This window comes from Dasypus novemcinctus, chromosome 8 (genome assembly GCF_030445035.2).
Source record: "Dasypus novemcinctus isolate mDasNov1 chromosome 8, mDasNov1.1.hap2, whole genome shotgun sequence".
In the NCBI taxonomy this organism is placed as follows: Eukaryota; Metazoa; Chordata; class Mammalia; order Cingulata; family Dasypodidae; genus Dasypus; species Dasypus novemcinctus.
The window spans coordinates 19,674,044-19,699,968 of NC_080680.1; the positions used below are offsets into that span (position 1 = coordinate 19,674,044).

At 46.4% G+C, this 25,925-nt stretch overlaps 1 protein-coding gene across 4 annotated transcripts in view; it reads left to right on the forward strand.

The window, feature by feature from the left end:
- Window positions 1–25,925, forward strand: part of PTCH1 (patched 1) — a 69,959-nt gene that overhangs the window by 41,113 nt on the left and 2,921 nt on the right. For all 4 annotated transcript variants that reach the window (XM_058301555.1, XM_071216641.1, XM_058301554.2 and 1 more), the window contains 11 exons: window positions 2,809–2,927; window positions 3,520–3,922; window positions 4,381–4,690; window positions 9,097–9,239; window positions 11,308–11,491; window positions 12,996–13,276; window positions 14,952–15,089; window positions 18,616–18,758; window positions 22,309–22,408; window positions 22,920–23,174; window positions 24,993–25,512. In XM_058301555.1, coding sequence (XP_058157538.1) covers window positions 2,809–2,927; window positions 3,520–3,922; window positions 4,381–4,690; window positions 9,097–9,239; window positions 11,308–11,491; window positions 12,996–13,276; window positions 14,952–15,089; window positions 18,616–18,758; window positions 22,309–22,408; window positions 22,920–23,174; window positions 24,993–25,511 — 2,595 coding nt within the window. In that variant the 3' untranslated portion in view covers window position 25,512. The remainder of the gene's footprint in view (window positions 1–2,808; window positions 2,928–3,519; window positions 3,923–4,380; window positions 4,691–9,096; window positions 9,240–11,307; window positions 11,492–12,995; window positions 13,277–14,951; window positions 15,090–18,615; window positions 18,759–22,308; window positions 22,409–22,919; window positions 23,175–24,992; window positions 25,513–25,925) is intronic.

Sequence of the window (25,925 nt, forward strand, 5' to 3'; positions counted from 1 at the left end):
CCTTTCTGGCCAGACCGCCTTGGCCGCGTGTGCTTCCATGCGTGACTTCCGGTTGCCCGTCACCTCTGCCCTCATCACTGTGTACTTCTCTTGTCCAAAGCGAGGTATCCAGAGTTTCTCCTCTACATTCCACTCCTGAACGTTCAAAATGACTGGCACAGGAAAGGCTGAAAAGATTCCACCCCAGGATTAAATTTTCCTTGGGTAGGAGCAGGTGTAACTCAGTGGTTGAGTGCCTGTTTCCCATGTACAGGGTCTCAGGTTCATTCCCTGGTACCTCCTAAAAGTAAATAAATTTGCCAGACAATTCCCTTTAGAATCAGGCCTGTTCTTCCCTGGGGCTCTCTGTTATAGTCAAGAGTTCGGACACGGTGCATATATATGTCACATCAGTAAGTGACCAGTTCAAGCAAGAATGCCTGGTTCATTAATTGGGCCGAGGGCTTCAGTGTCAAGCCTCGGTTTGGGTTCCATTTCTGGGTAACCTCAGGCAGGGGACTTGGCTTGGGACTTCGGTGGTCTCGATGAGCAGTATCCATGGCAATAATGGAGTAACATGACCTCCTAGTTGACATGTGAATTGAATGAATCACATATTGACTACCTGATCTCGCGGCTCCTCCTCTCTCTTTTCTCTTCCACCAAGAGAATGTTAAATCCCGGCAGCACCGCATTACTTGTGCCACATGTCTTCTCCAACAATGCATATCCCGTTCCCCCGTGTGGACCAGCCTTCCTTGCCCTGTTCTTGCCAGGCTCCTTTTCAGTCTTCTAAACCTTGCTGAGACATCTCCCCAGAAACCTTCCTCGACCACCCGCCCTACCTCCATACCCCTCATCGCCATACACCTTCTCTCCATCCTTCTTCTGAGTTGCCCCCCCCAATAGCTCCCTCATCTGTTTGCTTGTTGTTTCCACTAGTCGTCTGCTTGTTGTTTTTGCTTGTTGCTTTTTGCTCATTGTCTATTTTTTTTTTCTTTAGGAGGCACCGGGAACCAAACCTGGGACCTCCCGTGTGGGCAGTGGGCACTCAACCACTGAACCACATTGACTTCCCTGAGTTTGTTTTGTTTTTTTGTGTTTTTTTCATTTGTTTTTTGCTAGTTGTTTGTTTTTGTGTTTTTGGGAGGCACTGGGAACCAAACCCAGACCTCCCATGTGGGAGACTGGTGCTCAACTGCTTGAGCCACATCCACTCGCTGAGCTGCTCTTAAACCTTGTACATGCTTTTATTATTACATGGATCAACCTGAATTGTAATTTGTTTACGGTCTGTGTTGGCCCTTAAGGGTAGAATTTTGTCTTACTCACCTTTGTGTCTCCAACTTCCAGTATGGTGCCTGGAATTGTCTTTTTCAAATATTTATCTCACAGGTAAATCTTCTTGTCAGAATAGTGGTTTGCTTATTAATATAGGCTTAATCATTTAGGTCTTTGAAGTACCTTACACAGGTTACATGGTAAATGGCCAGGTTTCATGTATTTAAATGGATGAAAAATTGTAGATTAAGAAGAGAAGAGGTTTTGATGTGGGAGGAGTTGGGGTGGGGTAGGGAGCGGGGTATTTGGGAGCCTGTTATATTTTTTAATGTAACATTTTTTGTCATCTATGTATCTTTTAAAAATACAATTAAAAAAAAAAGGAAAGTAGAAGAGAAGGACTAGGTGATTTTTGAGATAGAGACCTCGGGTATTTCATGGTTTTATGGACTTCACCAGTAATTAATTATTGAAAAGCAGCTCCCCAGAACTGGGCTTACTATTTTATCTAAAACATAAATTCAAAGTTACTATCAAAAAGCCCTTTGTGAAGTTCCCTCTTGATCTTGTCAGGTATCACGTGTACGCAGGTTTTCTTTTCTCACCCTGAAACATTTATGCTGTTGAGAGAGTTTTAGAACTAAGCAGTCCTTTGAAAAACCTCCTAAGAGTTTTAAATTTTCAAATCAGCTTCTGGTTCTCTCTTGTTTACTTAACATTCCATCCAGTTCCATTTCTCTATTGTGTCTTTTCTTTCCATGCCTTTCTGAATGGGAGAGCCCCTTCAACTGTCCTCTGTTGACTTTCCCCTATTAACAGCCCAATTTTGTAATTTTTACTGGGTCAGCAGGAGATCTGCCAAAGCACTAGCCAATCTAGCCCCATGTTTATTCTAGGTTATGGAGTGACTTTTGAATCTGTACTTATTTATTCTGCATACTATAATCACAGGCAGGAATTTCTTTCCTGCTTAACTCTCCTTGACCTTTTCTGTAACTGCTCGTACACACCCCAGGCTACTCCAGAGGCTATTTGGAATGTGCCTATTAAAAACCTCAGGGGACATGCTTGAAATTTTATTTCAGGTTTTAAATGTGACATTTTGATAGACTCAATCCATTTTATGTACAAATTTTCTAAGTGTCAAGTCAGGGCTGCGTGCACTCTTAGAAATGTTCTGAAAGGGAACCGTTTCTCTTAACTTTTTAAATTAAACCATCTCAAGTATATTCTTTGTTCTGCCTTTGCAGATCTGGTCTGGTTAGGTTACTAGCAGAAGGTTAGTAGTTTAGTTCCTGTACAACTTCTGGGTTCGTTGAATGATTCCAGTTGGAAAGGATGGGAATAATGGAGGCTTACTCTGGTCAAATGGTGTTCTAATAATGGATTAGTAGAAAAATGATGAGAAACACCAACATCTACTTCAGTTTTAAAAATTTCAGTAGGGAAATGAAAGAAAGGTGGTAGGAACATCTTACTTCCCAAGCACTTCTCTGATCAGAGAGGAATTGTATTCATGACCCCTGGTTTCTTTTTTCTTGTTCCTAGGCGGCTATAGTGGTGGTGTTCAATTTTGCCATGGTTCTGCTCATTTTCCCTGCAATTCTCAGCATGGATTTATATCGACGTGAGGACAGGAGATTGGATATTTTCTGCTGTTTTACAAGGTACGTTTTCAGGCTGCTCTGGCTCCTGTTTGGTGAAGAGTGGTACTGTTTAGGGAACTCATTCAGTCTCTGGACTTCAACGGAAATGCAGTTTGGACTAGTGCGCAGGGGTTAGGGGAGAGATTGGATGGAAGTTGCTTCCCTGGGGAAGAGTTCTCCCCTCTCGCAACTGGCCGTTCTCATACCCCTTGAGGTCTTGATGCACAGGATAATTTTTTCCACCAGAGTCAGTATTGTATGTCGAGTGCCACATCTCTCTGGATTAGGGCAGGACAAAGGTTGAAAACCACCCATCTAGGAAAAACATAGTCCTTTAGGCTTTTTGTTTTTTAGGAATTCTGCTTGGAGGCGTTCATCACCATGTAATTTGCTTTCATCTGCCAAATTCAACATTACCCCCCCTTTTTGGTCTCCTTGGACTTAATGTGTATGTCCACATAAACCAGGTGATGTTTGTGGAGTTCAGTGATAGAAGGTTTCTCTCAAATCAGAGGCATGTCAGAGGACCCCCTTGGTTACTGCGGATAAAAGAAAAGCACCATTTTCCTGTTCGGGGATAACGCTACAGCCTGTCTTTCCTGCCGTCTTGCAGCCCTTGTGTCAACAGAGTGATCCAGGTGGAGCCCCAGGCATACACGGAGACGCACGACAGCACCCGCTACAGCCCCCCGCCGCCGTACAGCAGCCACGGCTTTGCCCACGAGACGCAGATCACCATGCAGTCCACGGTCCAGCTGCGCACAGAGTACGACCCCCACACGCACGTCTACTACACCACGGCCGAGCCGCGCTCCGAGATCTCGGTGCAGCCCGTCGCCGTGGCCCAGGACACCCTCAGCTGCCAGAGCCCCGAGAGCACCAGCTCCACGAGGGACCTGCTCTCCCAGTTCTCTGACTCCAGCCTCCACTGCCTCGAGCCTCCCTGCACCAAGTGGACGCTTTCGTCTTTTGCCGAGAAGCACTATGCTCCTTTCCTCTTGAAACCCAGAGCCAAGGTAATCTACCAACGCAGACAACGGTGCCTTTCTTTAAAAAATGCCACAGTGGGTTTCTATGAAGTTGGCAGAATTGCTTCTGTTTTTCTTTTTGCATGAAAAATTTTTCAATCATTAAGGTTAGATGTATTTCAGGTCTCCCAAAGAGCCAGTCCACTTAGAGCTCGGGTACCGTTCGCATGAGCTCATCTTCTACGGGAGTGAATCTCTATGTAGCAGTTGCCCCTGTGGATTTAGAGCAACCCCTTATATTGTAAACATTTTTATTCCCGAGGTTGTTTTCAAATGCAGTTCCTATGATTTTACCATTTTCCCTCTGGGAGAATGTCCCCTTCGTTCTAAATCAGGGCTGGCATGGTGCTTGCTGCAAGTGAGTTATAAACAAAATGGATTCTCTCTGTCAAGGAAGAGCCGATTATTTTCCAGGGTCTGATCTGGTGCCTCTTATTCCGTGGCAGGTAGTGGTGGTCTTCCTGTTCCTGGGCTTGCTAGGGGTCAGCCTTTACGGGACCACCCGAGTGAGAGACGGGCTGGACCTTACCGACATCGTGCCCCGGGAAACCAGAGAATACGACTTTATCGCCGCGCAGTTCAAATACTTTTCTTTCTACAACATGTACATAGTCACCCAGAAAGCAGACTACCCAAATATCCAGCACTTACTTTACGACCTTCACAAGAGTTTCAGTAATGTTAAGTATGTCATGTTGGAAGAAAATAAACAGCTTCCCAAAATGTGGCTGCACTACTTCAGAGACTGGCTCCAAGGTAAGGTTCTTTTGTCTCTTTCTCGAGTCATCTCTTGTTCTTTTGTGTTCAGCTTCTACATGTTGCCTTTGTTCCCTTTATTAAAGTGTTAGATGATCACAGAATGCTAACACGTTTCACTGGCGTCTAAGTATTGCTTAAGATTCTTAGGTGCTCTGTTTCTGCAGCAGTCCTCCCTCAAAAAAATCTGGCTTTTACCTGTAAAACGATGCAAAACAATTCAAACGAGTGACTCAGGCCCTTCTGTAAGAATTTATGAGTACACACTGGGAAATGAGAAGGTTTATTATAAGATGTTGAACCGGATGCTTGTAGTGTGCTGTTTCCTTTTAGATGGTGACTACTTTTGTGACCATGTGAAACCAAATTGTTGATGGAATTTCTAGACTGACTCAACTGCCAAATTATAGCTTACCACACCAGTAGAATTTGGACCAGTGGATATAATTTAAAGTTTCATATTTGACCAACATTTAATTTGGCATACAAAGTAAACCCATAAATAATCGCATTTCACATTATTTCATAAATAATTAAATTCTACTGTAAATGCCTTTCTTGGCTTTTCCCCTTGCCCTTAGAAACATTTTTAGGAAATATTAGTCAACTGGAGGAAAAAAAATAGCTTAAATTTGCCCCATGAACTGACTATGAATGTATTCAGTGATTTCGAGGACATCTGTTCATTTATTCTGTGTTGATATATGCAAAGTGACATGGAGAATCAAGATAATTATCCAGACAATTCAAGCAAAAACGCTTTTAAGAAAATACCCAAATAATTATGTTCCCCTAAATTTGTTGGCCTAAGTTGTTCAAATGGTTGTCTTAATTTCCCACTTAATTAGGCTTGTTTAAACACAGATTTAAGTGCCTTTTTTTTTTTTTGGTTTTTATCAATACACTTGTATGTAAAGATTAAACCACTGATTCCCTTATGGGTTTTCCATGAAATGGTAAACATCTGAATTTAAGTGAAAATTGTTCAGGACAATTTCTAGCCTTCACTTGTGTACTAGAATTTTGTCCATATACATGTACACTAGATTCAAGTTTTATTTTGGAAGAAGGTAAAGAGAACAATACAACTTTAATAATTGTTTTTCTAACATGCTCATGAGATGAACTTGAATTTGTTTCAAGTTTTATTTTTGAGCAGTAGTTTGGAAAGTTGTTCTTTTCACATATTGAGTCAAAAGAGGACCAGACAGTGGAGAGACTCCCTGCTTTTTATATCTCCTCCCCATTGACTAGAGACATGAGATAACTTGCCATAGATGACAAGCTCTGCCCTGCCAGAATCTGAGCAGAGGAGGGTCACTGCAGAATTGATTTCAGTGTCTTCAGTTATTCTTTTGGACACTCCAAGCATATTAGTTGGAGCTGGGGAAGGGGGCAAAGAGGGATTGTCTAACTCTAGGCACTGCAGAGGGTCAGTCTGCTTTCACGGGATTATAAATTCTCTCTGTGCTTTCATCCCTTTAAAGCAGTTGGACCTGAGAATCTTTTTAAAAGGTGCATTTGAGTTGTGCTTTGATTGTTAAATGGACTGCACCCACCTAGACCAAATTTTAGATCCATTCATGCTACCAAGTCAGGGTGGCAGCCAGCCATGGAACACCGCGTCCAAGTCTTAATCCGTCCAGGGAAGCACTGTACAAAGAATGGCCAAACACTGGGGCCTCTTGCAGCCTAGACATCTTTCAGGCCAATTGAGTGGTTGATTTGGTCTTTGAACATTTCTTCCAAGGAAGCAATTATCCTTCAATCAGCTTTCCGGCAGAACATTTGTGTGGTTTTTAATTGATGGGACTCTCATAGGGTTTTTTGTGGTTGTTGCTTTAGGAGGTCCTAGAGCTTGAACCCAGGACCTAGTATCCAGAAGGCAGGTGCTCAAACATTGAGCTATATCTATTCATCTCTCAAGTTTTTAATGGAATTGTCATTAAAAACCATGTCATCCCATAGGTCTTCACCAACATTCCAGTAGTTTGTTCTCTTTTTTTTCTTTTTTCCTTTTTTCCTATTCCTAGAAATATACAATGAGAATACAGGAATTATCCCATGTGTCATCTTTAAACGCACATGCAAATATGATGTTAGAGATGAAACCATGCTGTGCATCGTGTACAAATGCCGGTCATTTATATTTCACTCTGAATTATGCAAATAAAATTGAGATTGACTATTTTTAGGGTATCATGTCTGAGGAAAATTTTGCACTTGGGATAGTTAATTATCTTTGGCTCAAAATATTTCCCTAGAAAATAATTATTAGTTTATATTAATTATAATATGAAAGGTTCTAGGGAAAATCAAGTTTTTGCTTTAAAATATGTGCTGGATATATATATATAAACTGTTAGAGTTGGGTAAGGGACAATGACTATCTTTCGTGTCAGCATTGTAGATCATGCATACGCTTAGGCCGGCCCATCATTACTTGAGATTTTTTTTGGTAATTAGCCAGAAAATATTATACTAATTATGAAAGGCTCAATTTATCGGTAAAGTCTGTGAAATATTTCTTGGGCACCACAGCAGGTTCTGGACAGTACAGAGCAATGAGTGGTCCAAGCAGCCTCTGGAATCAGGCTGCCTGGGCTCAAGGCTTAGTTCCAACACTTACCTGCTGGGTGACTTACAGCAAGTTACTTAAACCTTCAAAGCCTCGGTTTCCTTGTCTGTGACGTGGGAGCAGTAATAATCAGGCTGTCTAACAAGCTTGCTGCAAAGAATTTAATGAAGAGTAGGTCATACCAAATGCTCAGAACAGCCCAGTGCTCACTGATTACGAGTTGTTCTTTATGATTTCCAGGTTAAACGGGGAAGGGTTAAAATACTTATAACAAGTTATGAAGTGCTGAAACTTCTATTATGTTGAGGAAAAGAGACGGGGGCCTCCTTTTGGGGGAAGGGTGAAAAGGAGGGGTGTTTTTCCTCTCCTGTTTATTTTTTTTTTTCAAAAAGGGGAAAAAAAAAAAGAGGCTTTAAGTAATAAAATAGCATCTGGTCACCGCGGCTTGTGTGCATGCCTCACGATGAAAAACAGTCTGTCCTAAAGCCGGGCGCTCCCCCTCCTTGGTGGTCTCTTCCCACCGTGCCCCTCCTCCAGGAACAGGGCCCTCTTTCAGCACCCGAGCCCGTGCTCTTCATCCCCAAATTGTTCCTATAAAACCAAAGGCCATGGCAGTGTGGGAAGGAAGGTTTTGTTTTTAAAGAGAGCGTGAGAATGAAAGAGGCCGGCGTTCTGCTCTCCCCCAACCCCAAGATCTAACTGATCCGAGCACACCAACCTAACCAGATTTTATGGGAGTCTTTTAAGTCACCCAAAGAATGCCCTGAAGTGAAATAAACTCTTCTCCCTTCTTACCGGCCATGTCTAACCCATCCATGTACAGCATTGTTCAAAAGGTGGTTTCCTGAGCTCCTGGGACTTGGGAGTTCTCCTTGGGAGGTGGCCGGGGAAGAGGCAGGGGGCGGGGGCTGCCGGGGAGAGCCAGCCTCGCCCAGACCCTAAGGCCAGGTCACCGAGGCCATGTTTTCTCTTCCAACACGCTTATCTCTTTACAGCTGTAGCCAAACCCTCAGACTGTAATGATGGTTTTGATTACAGGGGCAAAGCGCAGCTGTGTGTGGTGGGCTGGTGGGCTTGCCCATCCCCCCGGCCCCCGAGAGCTCTTTCGCTTCCCCTCCCTGGGTTTGCGGTTTGTCATCTGTTCTCACAGAGCCTCCTTGTATTGGCCTGTGGCTTCCTGTTCTCAATCTGATCCAAATTTATCCTGTGAGGTATTTCCCTGCACACACACGCGCGCACGCACACACGCATGCAGAGAATATCCTCCCTAACCTTGCCTCCGCTCCCCCTCTTTACGGAAGGGTGGCAGAGAGGAAGAGAGCAGTCAAGAGTGAATAGGTGTTGGCTGTGATCTTTACACAACCTGGCAGCGGATCCCACAGCTTGTATTAGCTCCACAAGTCGAACAGATGGAACAAATTGACAGAATCGTGTTCACTCACCCTGGGCTCGAGAAGCAGCTGAGTTGCTGTTTGAAGTTGGAGGTTTGAATGTGTTTTTCCCCATCCAAGTGGAATTCTGGTTGTATAAAGAACCCAGAGCTTAGCACCCGACAGTGGCATGAACCGAGTTAGTGAATATGGTGTGAGGGAGTTGTTCTTTTTTTTTAAAGTATACTTGCCCACTTGTAAGCCGTGATCATTAGCAACCTGCAGCTCATGCATAAAAACTCGAATAGCATCAAACTCAAAGTGGAAGTAGAATGCAGAGTGTTTTGGCTGAGTCAAATAATCTCGTGTCCTGCTTGCTGTCCTTGGCTCACCTCATTAGGTCCAGAATTTTTTCCGGTTAAGAGTTTTAATGTATTGCACACATTTGCCGTTTCTAGGACTTCAGGATGCATTCGACAGTGACTGGGAAACTGGGAAAATCATGCCAAACAATTACAAAAATGGATCAGACGACGGGGTCCTGGCCTACAAACTCCTGGTACAAACCGGCAGCCATGATAAACCCATCGACATCAGCCAGGTACTCTGACTGCTCTACCAGATGGGTTTTCCAAGGGTGCCTTGGAGCAGAGCTTTGGGGCGGTCACCATGGTGAAACATCTCTGGCTGATGACCTGCAGTCCCTACCTGTGCTCTGGACAACTGAGGCAGTAGGGGCTGGTAGAAAGAACCTTGAGCGGGCTCTAATTCGCCTCAGCCAGCCAGCTAATTGCATGCCCCAGCTCACCCTCCTCTGTGAAGATGTGTGTTCCCCTGCTCCAGAGTGATGTCAGCATATCATGCGGTCAGGACAACGAAAGCTCTTTCGGATGTTTGACCTGCCGCCCATACTGTTCCCTTCAGAATTCTAGTACATCTCCAGTTGATCTGGCTTGTAATCAAACTTGGAAAGAGGGATTCACTGGACAGCAGAATTTTGAACAAGCAGACCTTGGGTGGACGGATGGGTTAGGAGATTGGAGGGTTTCCTGCTTGGGTAGGAGCAGTCATCGCTGTTTGCATTTGCCTCCTTTGTGTCGCTGTGGCCCAAGGAGTAGACGAGGGGTGGAGACAAGTTTCTCTCTCACCAGTGGAACAAAAGAAATTGCCCATCTTTGGAATCTGAGTGGACTAGTCATTTTAGCCCCCACCCCTCCAATCAGTAATCAGAGTCGTTTCTCTTTGGTAATCCTATTCTCCGAGTGCATTTGCATCTTCTCAACTTCGGGTAGTGGCACATCCCTTTTGATTCCTCAGGCATGTTCGCGAGTGTGTTTGGACCCCGGATCTCCAGGGAGTTCAGTCCTGCCACAGGCTTCCCTGGACCCTGAGTCCTCTGCTCTCCGTAGCTTACTTGCTTCGCCTCTGGGCAGCAAACAGTCTTGCCAGGGATCTTCCCAGCAGCTCTGTTTATTGTCTCCCCCTTATTGTTGGCATTAAAGGTGACGCATTTACAAAGTACATTGTTCAGCGCTCGCATGGAGCGGAGACGGCATGCTTTCCAGCACCGTGCAGTGCACTGTCCGGGCTCACAGGGCCAGGGAGCTGGCTGAGGTCTTAGGAACCAGGTACTGCCCGAGACACAGGCCGTTGGGCGAGGCCTCCAGCGTCACTTTGCTCTGCCTGGGAGGGAAGAAAGCGTCCATGGAGGCTGTGAGCTCTAGTACGTAGTTCCAAAGATTAAAGACACAGCCATGACATACCCTGGGAATTAATTGGATCCAGAGCCCTGAAGGGTCGTTCTCTCACTCCCCTCCTCTGTCTTCCTTCCATCTCTCTTTCCCTATTAACTGCTGTCACTGTTGTTTTAAAATATTCTTAGAAAAGGCCAAAAGCTTTGGAGCCAGGCCTGAATCTAAAATAAGCAGGGGAAAAAATAAAATGTATATTTATATATATATATATACACACACGCACCTCAGAGTGTTTTTCATCTATGCAAAGTACATAAGTTGTACTTCGGAGGGAGTGTATTGGGTCATGTGTGTGGGACTCAGCATAGTAAAAATGACCAGAATTTTCTCAGAAACAGGTTACCCAAACAGCCACAGCCGTGCCCCGGTCTCTTCCACTTTCTGGCGATGGGCATTTCTTGAATACACAGGTCATAGGAGGCAAGTGTTAGCAAAATTTATACAGATGTTGTTTTATTTTTATAGCTCTCCTCCATTTACTGGGTGGCATTTCCTTCAGTGTTAACAACAGAGGTTAACTGCACACAGACATGTATGGGGATTCTTGCCAGGGTTTTTTTTTTTTCCTTCCCTCCCCCCTTCCCCTCCTATAAATATGTTTCTCCAGATTGTTCATTCTCCGCCTTGGCTGCAGACAGTTGTTTGGCCTTCAGATTTAATTGGTTCAGCCCATTCCTGGGCCATCTGCAGACGTGCGCATGGGTTGTAAGCACACCGATCATTGTGTCCCCCTGAGAAGCGCATTTTGTGCAGGAAATCAAAGGTGTTCTGATTGGATTTTCTACACTTCCAAGCAGCGGGTGTTCTAGTTTCTGCCATCAAAGCCAGTGCATTGCGCTGCTTCTCTTCTCTCGCGGCAAGTCCGTTTCCCCCCCAGCCCTGCTCTGAAAGGCCTCTGTTCCTCCTGTTTCGCAGTTGACGAAGCAGCGTCTGGTGGATGCAGATGGGATCATCAATCCCAGCGCGTTCTACATCTACCTGACCGCCTGGGTCAGCAACGACCCCGTGGCCTACGCCGCCTCCCAGGCCAACATCCGGCCCCACCGGCCCGAGTGGGTCCACGACAAAGCTGACTACATGCCAGAGACGAGGCTGAGAAGTAGGTAGCGCTCCATCCGAGGGTCTTGAAGTGTCGGCGAGTGCCTGGGTCTGGTGTTCAGAGCTCAGGAATGGCCCACGTCCGTTGACACTACCCAGGGTTCAAAAGTGTAAACAGAACAATATATTTCTTTTTCCGTTTAAAACTCTGGGAGACGGGGATGCGTAATGGAATACAACCCCGTGCTCTATCACTTTGAGAAATTGGAGTCCCTAATCTCCGCGTGTAGCGTTCCCTCGCAGACGTTCATCATCAGGCGTTTGCTCTTTTGTGCCAGCTGTTCCATGAGCAAGCCGGGGAAGCCCCCAGGCTGAGTGTTATTTTACCATCACAGGGTTTTATCGCTGGGGATTAGGTGTTTATCTTAACTTTGTCAGCTTTGGTGTTGAAGAGATTTTTGGCAAGTTGGGTCAGTCCCGTAAGCCACCAAGCACCTGTACTCTGTCAAAGCTGTTTCAAACACAGCAGAAAAGTCTGTATACAGTAGTGTCCCCTTCCTTTCACCTCTCCGCCCAGGGTTGGAAAGGTGATTCTGTGTGCATCCCATTTGCATTTATGCTAGTGCTATTAGGAGCTCACACTACACTCGGGGTGCTGGGCCGAGGGGAGACCTGAGAAAGGAGACGGGTCCCTTTGTAAACACGGTTGGAAAGCAAGTGAGTTGTGCTTCACTCTATCTAAAACCCCAGAGCCCGGTGGCAAGCAGCCAAGGCTTGTCTTAATGAAAATTTATAGTTGAGATTATAATAGGGCAAATCATGTTTAGCAAGTCAACTGAATGACCCCAAAGGGTCTGGAACACACACGGCAGTAACTAAATGCTTGTTGTGTAAGGATTTCTTCCCCTGTTGCTGAAGACTTAGCATTGCATTAAAAAAGAAGCATGGGAGGTTTAACTTTGTTAGATCACTAAAAGGACACGTAAGTTCGGCATTTCCTCAGTAAAGCCTGGCTTTCCAGTTACGTTGTTCTCACAAGTGATTGAGTGAAACGTTTGAACGTGATATTTTCACTTGTGCCAGTCAAACAAAAAAATGTTCCTGCAGGTTAATTTTTAAGTCGTTTAGACCCGTAACAAAGCCGGATGGCCTCTAGGGTTTAAAATCAGAGGTTGAAGAATATGCAGATCTCAGCCTCCACTTCCGCCCCTCCCCGCAACCAAAGGCAGATGGTCGGATGCATTTTTTTTTCAAACCAAATATTAAAATTGTAAAACCCCAAGACCGTCATTAGTGTTCTGTGTCCTTTCCAGAGGTAAACATCTCAGTGAACCTTCCTTTCATTCTCCTTCCTTGCAATGATGAAATTCAAAGAATTAAAAGGCCTTCCTCTTTCATTGCAACGATGGCGAACCTGGGGAATGGTTTTTTTAAAACGGACACAGAGGGTCTGAGTAGCCACGGGAACATGTCGCCCCTCTTTCCTACCTGGACACTGTCCGCGTGCCTTTCCGAGGATGGCAAGGGTCCCCTCACGTGCGGCCCCCGCCGCCCTCTCTCTCCAGTCCCCGCGGCAGAGCCCATCGAGTACGCCCAGTTCCCTTTCTACCTCAACGGCTTACGAGACACAGCGGACTTTGTGGAAGCGATCGAGAAAGTAAGGACCATCTGCAACAACTACACCGGCCTGGGCATCGCCAGCTACCCCAACGGCTACCCCTTCCTCTTCTGGGAGCAGTACATCGGCCTGCGCCACTGGCTCCTGCTGTCCATCAGCGTGGTGCTGACCTGCACGTTCCTCGTGTGCGCCGTCTTCCTCCTGAACCCCTGGACGGCCGGCATCATCGTGAGTTGATTCTGAGGGTCTTTGTGGTGGGCGCATTCCTTTCGGCATAGCTCTTTCTGCAGCCGGCAGGTTGTGTTTATGTCTGGGCCTCGGGAGAAGGGTGTAGATTGCATCACCCAAAATATATTTATTCTGCTGGAGGTGCGGAGGTGCACGGTTAAGGTAGAGAGTCTTTAATGGCCTTAATTTTGCCGCCCCTCCCACCTCCCCCCTCCCCGCTGCAGCCTTAAGATTTGGAGAGAAAGTTGGGAGAGCTTTTAAGGATGTTTTCCATGAAGACTCTGAGGGTTAGAAAACACTCGAATGTAACCAATTTTTTTCCCATCAAAACCGTGTCCTTTTGGAATTTTATCCCAGACCTGAGATGTAGAAGTTTCTTTCACATTTAATATGGAGGGATAATTAAAGAAGTCAGGGCAGGCGTCTACGGAGAAAATCGTTTTAGAAGTGATTTTGTGTGTGTTGTAACTCTTAGGAGAAAATGATACACGGATATTTCCGACCTAAATTTTTGCGTCCTTTTTCCAAACTACGTTTGAAGTCAGTTTCATGTAGCGTCTAATAAAATCATAGCAGTGTTTAAGTTCCCTGAACTGTGGTGTAGCCTTCAAAATGCCAAAATTATGAAAACATAGACCAGGTCTTGTTTCTGCCCCGTAGGTCGGGGCAGCAGGTATGTTAAAAGGTAAATGTTTAGTCTGCAGGAGTTTGCATGGTACTTAAGCAGTCGGTGTTGTTCATCTTTCATTAGCTTATTAAAAGAAAGCAAAAGGAACTTTTTATTGTACTTTTTCTTCCCCTGCCACCACCCCTGCCCTCCACCCCACCACCTCCCGTAAAAGAAAGATGCTTTTCTCCTTCCCTTCCATCCATATAAAGTTCATTGTTTTATTTGTATTTTATCCCTTTCGGCCCATGAAACTCCAAAGTCTACCTCACAGACTTTCTTTCCATCTCCCTACAAATTTTTACAAGGAAGATGAAAGGCAAATAAAAGCTTTTCCTTGGACTTTACTTTTGGCTTTGTCCACCCCTGTCTCCACCTTTCTTCAAAGTGAAGGCCGCCCCCCCCCCACCCCTGTAACCTGACCCAAGTCCACTGATGACACCACAACGGTGTCCCCTCCCTCCCTGCTTAACTTGCTCCCTGGTCATCTTCACATGGCCATGGGCTCTCCAAACAAAAGCAAAACTGCTTTTACTTAAAATAAGTTTTGTTCGCCACCTGCCATCACCTTTCTTTAGGTTGGAGGGTGAGGCAACCAAAATCTCAAAAAGTTTCAACGCAGAAGGATCTCCCTTGTTTTAAACCAGATTAAATCTGTAGCTAGTGGTGACTCTTTGCTGTGTCATTTCTCATCAGTTGCTTTGGTGGGGTTTTTGTGTGTGTGTGTGTGTTTTTGTTTTTGTTTTTTTTTTTCACTTTTTTCTTGCTTTCTAGTGCTAAAACAATTTGTATTAGCAAACTCTCTTTGGCCTTTGTGGACTCCTTCTACAGCCTCACATTGTGGCTATCCTAAAGTCTCCACCCCCGGCGGGGAGAAGTAGAAAGTCAGTGCCTTCCGTTGTAGCTGGGTCCCTGGCATTTCTCTGCTCCGGGTCTGCAAGTGAGACCACAGGGTTGTGCAGCATCCCCTCTGGTTTCCCACTCCTAACCTCTGTGTCCTCCTGCCAGGTGATGGTCCTGGCTCTGATGACTGTGGAGCTCTTTGGCATGATGGGCCTCATTGGAATCAAGCTGAGTGCTGTGCCTGTGGTCATCCTGATTGCTTCCGTCGGTATAGGAGTGGAATTCACCGTTCACGTGGCTCTGGTATGGGAGACGTTTTAAGCGAAAACTCAAGGAAAACACAACATTCCCTCTAGCTCTTTTACTTTCCAAGCAGGGAGCGCTTTACTGTCCATCAACATCAAGGAGCATACCTGTTTTAGTTTCCTAAGCTGCTCAAAGCAAGTACCTCACAATGGGTTGGCTTTAAACAATAGTAATTTATTAGCTTACAGTTTTGAGACCAGGAAAATAGCCAAAGCATCATCAAGATGGTGCTTTCCTCTCAAAAACCAGCTGCCGTGGCAAGGCAAGTGGCAGCATCTCCTGGTCTCCCTTCTCTTTTGGGCTCCTGAGTTTTTGTTTCTTGCTTCCTATGTCTTTCTCTCTCGTTCTCTGAATTTCATCCTCTTTTAAAGAGCTCCAGTAAGAGGATCATGACCCATCCTGATTGAGGTGGAAGTAGCCTCATCAGAATGTCCTGCTTATGTAAGATGGGTTTACACCTATAGCAATGGATTAGATTTAAGAATAGGTTTTTCTAGGGTACATACAGCTTCAGACCACCACAGTAGCTAACAGGCATCATAGTGGAAAGGCGCAGAGCTCTGGATTCCTAGAAGGAGCTTGAATTTCTCTGGACTCCTTGCCGTCTTTGGAGGTCTAAGGAAAGGGGCATTGACGATAAAAGTAGCCAAGCCTTATCTGCAGTAGACAGTGCCATCCAGGACCCCAAAGGAGTTTATTTGGTGTTGAATGTGTCATTAGTATCATCACAGGTCTTGAAGGCTGTGACTACTTTGTTCCTAAAAGTAATTTAGATTGTGTATGAGTGTATGTGCATGTGTGGGCACGCATACATAAAATTTTTAAAACAACAGTAATAAAGCAGGGATAAAATGAGACCACACACCCAGGGTTGGTGGGGATGGCATAATTGAGGACGAAACTAACTGGCAGCCAAGAAAATACCCTCAGGCCTCTGATTGAAGGCTCAGGTGTGTAGCCACAAAGAGCTACCTGTTCAATCTGAGCCCACCCAGCTATTTTGACCACCCAGCCTCTAAATTCAAGAGAGTAGAAGAACTAGCATTTTTTTCATGAGAAAAGAAAATGTTCCCTTCTCTTTCTGTACCCAGTCTTTTGAACACTTGACTGGGGGAAATTAAATTCCAGGAGTCTTTTAATCTAAGAGTGAAGTCCATTGTATACATTTATTTCTTTATTTTTAAAATACATTTATCAGAGAAATGTTTTGGGGGAGGGGAGGGAATCCATGGAGTTGAAAATATATTGTTAATTCTTTAGCTGTATTTCCATATTCAAAAGCCTTAGAGCAGTGTGGGAATTATGTTCCATCTACGATTATGCTTACAGCCCAAGTACTTGGGGTGGATATTCAGTAACTATTCATGGGCTAAATAAATACTGATGGTTGGATTGCCCTAGCTAGGAAACCTAGTGTTGTCCTAAAGTGGGCTTGGGCCAAATTACTTTTGGTCTTGCTTTTTTAATCTCTAATACTGATTTTCTTTGGACTCAGTGCAGGGCATAAGCCTGCCTACACAAAGGCCTTGTACCTTCTTGAGGCTTTTGACAGGTACACGAAAGAGCCTTTCAGTGCTGTTATTATGCAACTTAGAGATTGTAAACTTCCGTGTTTTAGAAGGAATGCCTGTTTTGTGGAAGTTATTCCATTTTTTCCCAATGTGTATTAAAAAGTTAATGATACAGAAACAGTGTTCTCTAAATTTTGAGCCTGCTCAAGTTCTTTTCCTCCATTGAGCAGGGAGGAGGGAGAGAATATTTTATAAAAAGAAGAGCTCACCAACCTAGACTTTGAAAAACACAATTCTAATACCATTTCAAACAAAAAGGGAAAAATTATTTGCATGTGAGTTAAGACAAAGTTGTTCCAATCTTTAAACAGTAAAGGCACCCCCATCTATGTTCTCATAAGGTAGCAAGAACATAAATAACCACACCAGTGTTGAATAAACAACTAAGGAATGCTTCTGCTAGTACAGGATTTAATTCCTTGAATTTAAGGAGTTTCATGGTCCGCTTATGAGCCACCTTTACTTTGCAAATGGTAACTCCAGCTCAGTAACTTAACCCAAGTCTTCATCAGACGTACCATCCACATAGAGGACACGTATCGGATAGCATTCTTAAGCTATCCCGTATAGGAAATCCTACTTCAAGTAGGGAGTTCTTGCTCTCACAAGGTTTTTAAAACGATGGAATAAGGTTAGTGAAGAAGACTTTTTCCATGGACATCTTTAAGACATCAATGGGTTCCTGTTAATTTGATACGTTTCAGTAACATGTAAGTTTTGTGCAATAGGATAACACAACATGACCCTTAAGGCCTCTTGCTCTGAATAAGGCAAGAAGCAACACGATTCCAAGCTGTCTAGGGGCTTGCATCCCAAGAGGAAATGGCAATTAAATTGACCCTAATGCCTTCCCAATTCTGATAGAGTATATGTATAAGTGGAGCCCGTTTTAGAAGTACCTGTTACAGAGGGAAGCGTGAAGACTCGTAACACACTTTGTATACTTTTATTTCTTGATCTGTTAAGGAGAGTAACTATTCCTGTCCTTCCACAGGATAGACAAGGAATGGGATTGCACCCTGCAATGTGCTGTAGCCCTTGATTTTTGAGGTAAAATACTAGATACTTGGGGCTATAGCCCACAAGGACTCTGAACCTTCCTCTCAGCATGTTCCAAGGCAGCCTGAACTTCCAAGCAGAGGGAAAAGTTGTGCCAGGCTCAGCTCTACAGTGGGGTTCAACTGTAAGATTACACAGCATCCTCTAGTAACTAACCCATACTACAGACTGGCACACATGGACTTACTCTGCAAATTTCTCTTTGGGTATCAACCAGGTTCTTTATGTAAACGAGCTTTAGGAATGCAAAGGAGGCAAGGACCCTCCCCGCCCCATATTTAGAACAGGCTTAACTTCAGTTGACAGTCCTGGGTTTTCCGTGTGTGTGGTAACTTCATGGTGTTTAGACATGCCACAGACACATTAACTGGAGCACAATGACAGAAATTCTCACCTCTCCATAATCATGAGAAAATAAGTATTTAGCATCCAATTTCACACAACACCAAGCTAAGTACCTTCAGAAGCAAGGCTTTGACAATCCAAAAATGAGCCAAAATAAGGTAGTTTTCACACCTAGAGGTTGCCCATGTGAATGGTGTGAGATTATGTGAGGGGGAAAAAATCTTAGAAGTGACTAATGGTGAAAAGAAGATTTCTCCTTACTTTTTGCATAGTTTTGTGTGTGTGTTTTTTTAATTTAAAATAAATATACTTTCTACAATTCTCTGTTCAAGACTTACCCATATCAAAAGCAGATCATATTAATTTAAGCCCGAATTTTCTAAGTGAACTACCCTGATTAAACATTTCAGCAGCTCAAACAGTAAGATCTGAGAAGTTTTGAAGGGGCAGATTAAAGTGGCTTAGAGGGGGGGACCATTTAAGATAAAGCTGAACATTTGACCATATAAAGTCCAGGGATCTGACCGTCTGACTCGTCCGTTCCACAGGCCTTTCTCACTGCCATTGGCGATAAGAACCGCAGGGCGGTGTTAGCTCTGGAGCACATGTTTGCACCCGTCTTGGATGGCGCTGTGTCCACTCTGCTGGGAGTACTGATGCTTGCAGGTTCTGAATTTGATTTCATTGTCAGGTAAGTGTGAGAGAAGACTGTTTTTAGGAGGTACCGGGGATTGAACCCATACCTGCTCCTAAGACTTTTTTTTAAAAAGCATTATTGTTTGCTCATTGATCTTTGTTGCTTATTTCCTGCTGTATCTGGTAGGTTGTAATGTATTTTCACTGTGATTCTGGTTTCTTCTTAAATTTATTAACTCAGAGGTATATTGAGAGGTGTAAAACAGGGTCTTTTCCAGAACCTTCTATGGCCTGTCTTGGGGAGAAACGATGGAGGGTTTGGGGCAAGTAGCTAAGGCAACTCCGTCGCTTGAGACTAAAGGATTACCTGATACCACAGTCATTGGTGTCCCAGGCTAGAAATATGTATAGAAAAAGATGGCCATGGTTCCCAACCATTCATTGACTGAGTCTGACTTTCATTTCAACTCCTTCAAAATTATATAAAAGAAAACTGCTTAGATTTCATTCTTTTTTTTTTTTAAGGATTTATTTTTATTTATTTAATTCCCCTCCCCGGTTGTCTGTTTTCTGTGTCTTTTTGCTGCGTCTTGTTTCTTTGTCCGCTTCTGTTGTCGTCGGCAGCACGGGAAGTGTGGGCGGCGCCATTCCTCGGCAGGCTGCTCCCTCCTTTGCGCTGGGCGGCTCTCCTTATGTGTGCACTCCTTGCCCATGGGGCTCTCCTATGCGGGGGACACCCCTGCGTGGCAGGGCACTCCTTGCGCGCATCAGCACTGCGCATGGGCCAGCTGCACACGGGTCAAGGAGGCCCGGGGCTTGAACCGCGGACCTCCCATGTGGTAGACGGACGCCCTAACCACTGGGCCAAGTCCGCTTCCTAGATTTCATTCTTTTAAGAAGTGAAGCTTAACATGCCCTGATTTCATATTCAACTCCTCCTTGAGATTTAGGGAGCATTAAACATGTGACTTTGGTGACAAATTTTGAAAACACAAAACCTAGTTTAGATGTTCCTCTTTGGATCTAAAGAGGCAGACAGTTTCTGGAGAATTTAATTAAGACTGTGACTCTGAAGTACCACAGGAGAGCAAGCTTTCATTTGAAAAGAATTTGAGAAGCATAGGGAAAGACCATTTCCACTCTTAAACAGCCTGTGTAGCTTTGTGAAGTGTGCCATCTGGGAGAGGACACTGCAAGGCCAAAACCTGTCAATAAATAAAAGAGAGCCAAGAATCAGAATCGTGATAGGGCAGAACCAAATGTGAGAAATGACTGAATTGTTTGAGATGCTTCAATCTGGAGAGAGCGTTTAAGCAGCATTTTTCCTGGGTTTTGTATGTGTGTGTCCTCTTATTTTCATGGGAAAAAAAGGGGGCAGAGTTTTAACTGGAAAGTGTAGCCAAAGTTTCTTTGTTAGGGAAAAAGGATCAACTCATTGCTGGAGGGCCTATCCTCTAGGGCAGATGAGCCTCATGGAGGCTTTCCTAGAGAGATGACCAGAGTCCCCTTGCTTAGGGAAATGACAAGGTGGAGTGGCTGTTATAGTGCGGACCAGTATGTCTCAAACTCAAAGGTGCCTTGGGATCCACCCAAGGCCCTCTTGTCACTACAGACCAGATTCTGTAGGTCAGAGTGGGGCGGAGAGCTTGCAGTTCTACCCAGGCAACCAGTTAGCGAAGTCTTAGTTGCCAATACCAAATAGACTAAAAATTAGGTAAAGGTTTTTGTTGTTGTTTTAAGCTCTTAATTTGACTTTGACTCTTCCTTGATTTCTTTGGGAAACTCGGACAGACGTGCTCTTTCTTCAGGGTGTAAAGAACTTTCCATTCAACACAGGCGCCCCAGCACCCCTTGAGAACCATTTTGCATACGTGCAAGTGACATAGGCACGGTGCTTGCCCGGTGGTGCTTACAGTCTATGAAGAATAGGCACGTTCACAGGCAATTCAAAATTGTGGGATCTCGGAAGATCTACTTCAGCTTTATGGGGAATGCGACATGAGCCACAGAGAGGAAAGCTCAGTCTGAATTGGAGCCACCAGGCTGGGAACCTGGAGGGTAGAATTCCAGTTCTAACCCATGGCCGTTCGTCCCTCCCAGAGATATCAGGGTTCCTATTTCAGGCACTTAAAAGGGCTTCCCATTTTCTAGAACTGGATGGATTAACCTGATAAAGCCCTCACTGAGGTCGCATAAATGAGCAGACATTGTGTACACTGAGCCGTCAGAAATCTAATTGGTCTGTTTATGCTACAGTTAGATGGATGGGATGCAAATGTCTTAATGCCTGCTGCTGATATATGCCTCAACTTAAAGTTCCAGCAGTTTACATTAGAGCAAGACATTGGCTGCTTGGTTTTTACTAATGCAGCTCAGAAGTTTCTAGTGTTTACAATAGCTGCAAAGTATTTGTATTTTTATAGGGCTTCTCTCTCCTCTAATCTAATGTCGAAAACATGTATAGACACGGCAACGTTGGGTGCCTGTTCCGTTTTATGATCAAGAGGACCATTAACAGAGAGATAACTTGCCCGGGGTCTTTCCAGAACATCCTAAAGCCTCTCCCCACCCCCCACCTCCCACCCCAGCCCACTTCGCTCAGAATTGCCCTAGAAATCATTAGTTACAGGAAAGGATCCCAGCACCGAGTCTGCTCTCTCCAGCTGTGTGGAGTGTCCGCCAGGGAGGCTGTCCCTGGCTGACAGGTTTACCTCGGTATTCATGAAGGATCCCAGACCTTAGCCCTCAATGGTGGGAAAGCAGGCCCACTTGTGCACTTTCCTCCTCTTCCATGGTGCTGCGGCCTTTATGTTTGAATTGGCTGACGCAAAACAAGAGTATTCAGAGATGCTAAATTGTTCAACAAAAGCTGCGCCGGCGGAGCAGCCTGGCCATTGTGGCGCGCCCTCACCCAGCACAATGCCCGAGCTCCCACGGAACGGGCAGCGTTTTCTTTGCAGAAAGCTGGTCCCTGTGTTCTGAAAAAGGTTGCAATTGGAGCTATTTGGTAAAACTGGAACTCACAGAATTCTAGGCAGAAAGTTGTGATTAATGAAGGCCCAGGGAAAAGCCTTACCTGATACGCTGGAGCTTAATTAGTGATTCTGCTCTGAGAGGCAGGCGCATTTCACAGTGGATTAGCTGCCTGCAGAAGTGGGCTGCTTTTCCTCCTGGGCTAAATTGTTTAAATTCTACACCCTTCACTTCATTTGTTTGCTTCTGCTGGGTTTTCCCCGAAGGAACAGGGCCCCTCAGCATTGTATTTGTGCTTTCATTCTGCTCAGCCATTCAATTTGCATTCCATATTTTTGTGTTTGTGTAACACGTTCATAAATTATTACATGCCACGAGATTTCAACAGATTTAACAAACTAATTTTTTTCCTCTTCCCTTCATGAAGTAACACTCGGGGTTGTGTGGAATGTGCTTTTAAGGTTAAAAAAGAAAATTTTAGGCTGAATTAGGACTGTGGTTTTGTAACAGCCTTGTCAGTGATACCGTTTTTGTTCATTTTTTTTTGGTTTTGACATGCTGAAATATGGGGGTGCGTTGCGTGAACTTACTCTTGTTATAGTAAATGTTCCCGTTTCCCTTTTATCTTCAAGGTATTTCTTTGCTGTTCTGGCGATCTTAACAATCCTGGGTGTTCTGAATGGATTGGTTTTGCTTCCAGTCCTTTTGTCCTTCTTTGGACCATACCCCGAGGTCAGTAATTACGCCGGCTGTAATGGACAATGCACAGGCCACCTGAAGGTTATTTTTCCTGGTGTCACTCTTAATTTAGATATTTAGATATATCCACTTTTGCTGACCACTTTTTCAATAAACATCTCATTAACTATGACTTTTTTCCTTCCCCAAAATAGTTTTGGGGAATGTACTGCTGGTTTGGTTATATGTTGTTTTTTAAACCAACCGATGGGCAGCCTGAGTTCTCAGACTTAGGTAACTAAAGCACCTTCCAGTCAAGATAAATATTTGGGCTTGAACAAGAGTGAAAAATGCAGGCCCTGCCTTTTCAACTTCAAACTGGCAAAGGGCAGAGATTGCACTCCCACCGCAAGGCAGTCCTCAAGATGACACGGGGGGTAGGTGTACAGAGTAGTGACAGGGCCCCCTGGGGGGGGACAGAGACCCCAGAGTGCTTTGAACTTCGAATGTGGCCAACAGGTAGACGGGTGATTTGACACTTAGAGTTTGTGATCCCCTTATCTAGGTGTCTCCGGCCAACGGGCTGAACCGGCTGCCCACTCCGTCCCCCGAGCCACCCCCCAGCGTTGTCAGGTTTGCTGTGCCCCCCAGTCACACAAACAACGGGTCTGATTCCTCGGATTCCGAGTACAGTTCTCAGACGACAGTGTCGGGCCTCAGCGAGGAGCTGCGGCACTACGAAGCTCAGCAAGTCGCCGGGGGCCCCACCCACCAGGTGATCGTGGAGGCCACGGAAAATCCTGTCTTCGCCCGCTCTACTGTAAGTGACCCTGGGGACAGGCGGGGGCCACGGGGCATCCAGGGGCTCCCTGCTCTGAGCTGTGACTCACAGACACGTAGGATATACGGTTCGCAAAAACAGGGCCTGGGTCCAGTTGAACCATGTAAAATTAATGTTTTTATAACTTAAGAAGAGTCAACTATTGGCAGCTTTGTATAGTTCAGTCTAATTTGTATCAAAAAGGGCAGGGGGAGGATGGATGGATGGATGGGTAGGTAGATAGGGCAAACGGGGCAAAATGTCAAAAGTTGGTGGATCTAGGTATCTGGGTAGGCTTCCTAAGACTTTTACAACTGTCTTGGAAGTTTGAAAGTATTTTGAAATAAAGAGTCATAGAAGGGCAGGGCCAGAATCAGTACCTCAAGGGATTTTGCATGTATCTAATTGTAAGGACAGTTTGAGCTTAAGGGCCAGGGCTAAAGCATGCCCTGCTTTTTTTTTTTTTTCCTTTTTCCCTTCTCTTAAAACCATGTGTCATTTTAGAGTGATACTTTCTTTTAAATGTAGTGGTATTTTTATTACCAGCAGAAGTGACTTTTCCCCGTCATTGCTGTTACCTTTAATTGCCTTTGGCGCACAATCCTTTTCATCATTATTGTTGACTTTACCGGAAGCCTCCGTGGCTCCCAGCTCGCATTCGGGTGGCAGGAGAGAGCAGAGAAGCCGGGAACCACCCCTGAGTTCTTAGCAGCGAGGCAGCCCAGCCCAGGAGCCCCATCCCAGAGAGGCTCCAGGAGGTCTCGCAACTTCCTCCACCCCGTGTGCTCCCAGAACGTTCCCTGCCGGGGCCAGGAGCACAGCTTGGAAAACCCCAGAAAGCTTCCAGGGCCCCTATTGCACCACTTGGGGGCCTCCTGCTGTCCTTCCAGGAAATGGGTATTCCAGCCGGAGGCCCCAGTAGCCTCCCATGAAAGAGAGAGGGGCCAACCAAATAACCTAAATTTTCCTGCCCCTACCCCCCGCGACGAAGCCTGCTGAGCTGCAGTGTGAATCTGGTTTTGTTCAGCGGGAGCCTAAAAATAGGTACAAGCTGAACGACTTTGAAGTTGGTCACGGTCCTCTTGATTGATGTGGCCACTGTGTGGCTCCGTGCTTTGTACGGGGATCCAGAAACCAGATTCCTCACAGTCAGAGCGGCGCTGCCCGGTAGAACTTCGTGCGAAGACGGAAGTGCTCGCCCTCTGTGCCATCCGCTGAGGCCATCGAGCCCTTGAAAACGTGGCTCGTGTGTCTGGGGAGCTGCAGCTCTGACTTTAATTTAAACAGCCACCTGCGCCTGGTGGCTGCCGTTCTCGACAGCAGGGGTGTAGGCGGTCCTGCAGTGCCCTGCATCTGTGCGAGCTGGGACCAGAGGTTTTGTTCGGGGGCGGTTTCAGGAGCAGCAGGATCCGGCCAGACCCGAGAGGGTAGGGTGGCAGGTTGTGGGAGGTCTGCAGCTGGGACGCTTGCCCACCTCGGCCCTGCAGTTAGGAAGGGCGGCCGCCCGCGTCCCACAGGCTGGGTTTTGAGAGAGTCTAGGAACAGGATCCAAATAAAGCGCTGCGCTGCCCCTCCCTCCTGGAGGTTCTTCAAAGAGCCTGTGCTTTGTGGGTTGAAGGTCCCCCATCGGCTGCGCGGGCCTCTCCCAGCCCAGGGCCGCCTTTGGCTGGGGTTGACTGCGAGCTTGGTTAAGGGAGGGGGCTGCCCCTTGGGTGGCCAGGCTTGAGCGGAGCCCGAGGGGAGGGTGAAAGGGGGGGGGGGGTGGCACCCAGCCCCGGTGAGCACCTGCCTGTTCTAATCTGCCTTCCCCCTCTGCAGGTGGTCCACCCCGAGTCGAGACGCCAGCACCCCTCCACCCCGCGCCAGCCGCCCCCCCTGGACTCAGGGCCCCCGCCTCCAGGACGGCCGGGCCCGCAGCCCCGCAGGGAGCCCCCCCGAGAAGGGCTGCGGCCGCCCCCCTACCGACCGCGCAGGGACGCTTTTGAAATTTCTACTGAAGGGCATTCCGGCCCGAGCCACAGGGACCGCGTGGGCCCCCGCGGCGCCCGCTGTCACAACCCTCGGCACCCCGCGCCGGGGTACTGCCAGCCCATCACCACCGTGACCGCCTCGGCGTCCGTCACCGTGGCCGTGCACCCCCCGCCCGGGCCGGGCCGCAGCCCCCGCGGGGGGCCCTGCCCGGGCTACGAGGACTACCCCGAGCCGGACCCCGCGCTGTTCCAGGACCCCCACGTGCCCTTCCACGTGCGGCGCGAGAGGAGGGATTCGAAGGTGGAAGTCATCGAGCTGCAGGACGTGGAGTGTGAGGAGAGGCCCCGGGGAAGCAGCTCCAACTGAGGTGCGGGCTCCGGGGGCGCGGGAGCACCCAGGGGACCCTGAGGGAGCAGGAGGGAACGGCTCTTCCGGGCTTCTCGGCTATTCCCGGGCTGCTGTGTCCTCGCTTAACCCCAGCCTTAAACCACGCCCCCAAGGCCGGGCGCATCCCACGTGCTCCTCCTCGGGGCATGAGTTCTCAGTGCCAGCTCCTTCCCCCCAGCACCACATAGCAAAAGAGCCAAACCCCCTACCTTCTACCACTTTAAATTAAAGCAAACACGGGTGTAGGCGGCCTCCAGGTGAAGAAACAGCCCAGGGCCCCCCGGTGACTGGCTCGCCTGATTTTTTAAATGCACATAGTTTAATACGTTTTGCCTGTTTTTGTGCTTTATAAATCTGGGCTCAATACACCTTTTTACCTGTTTTGACTTTCTT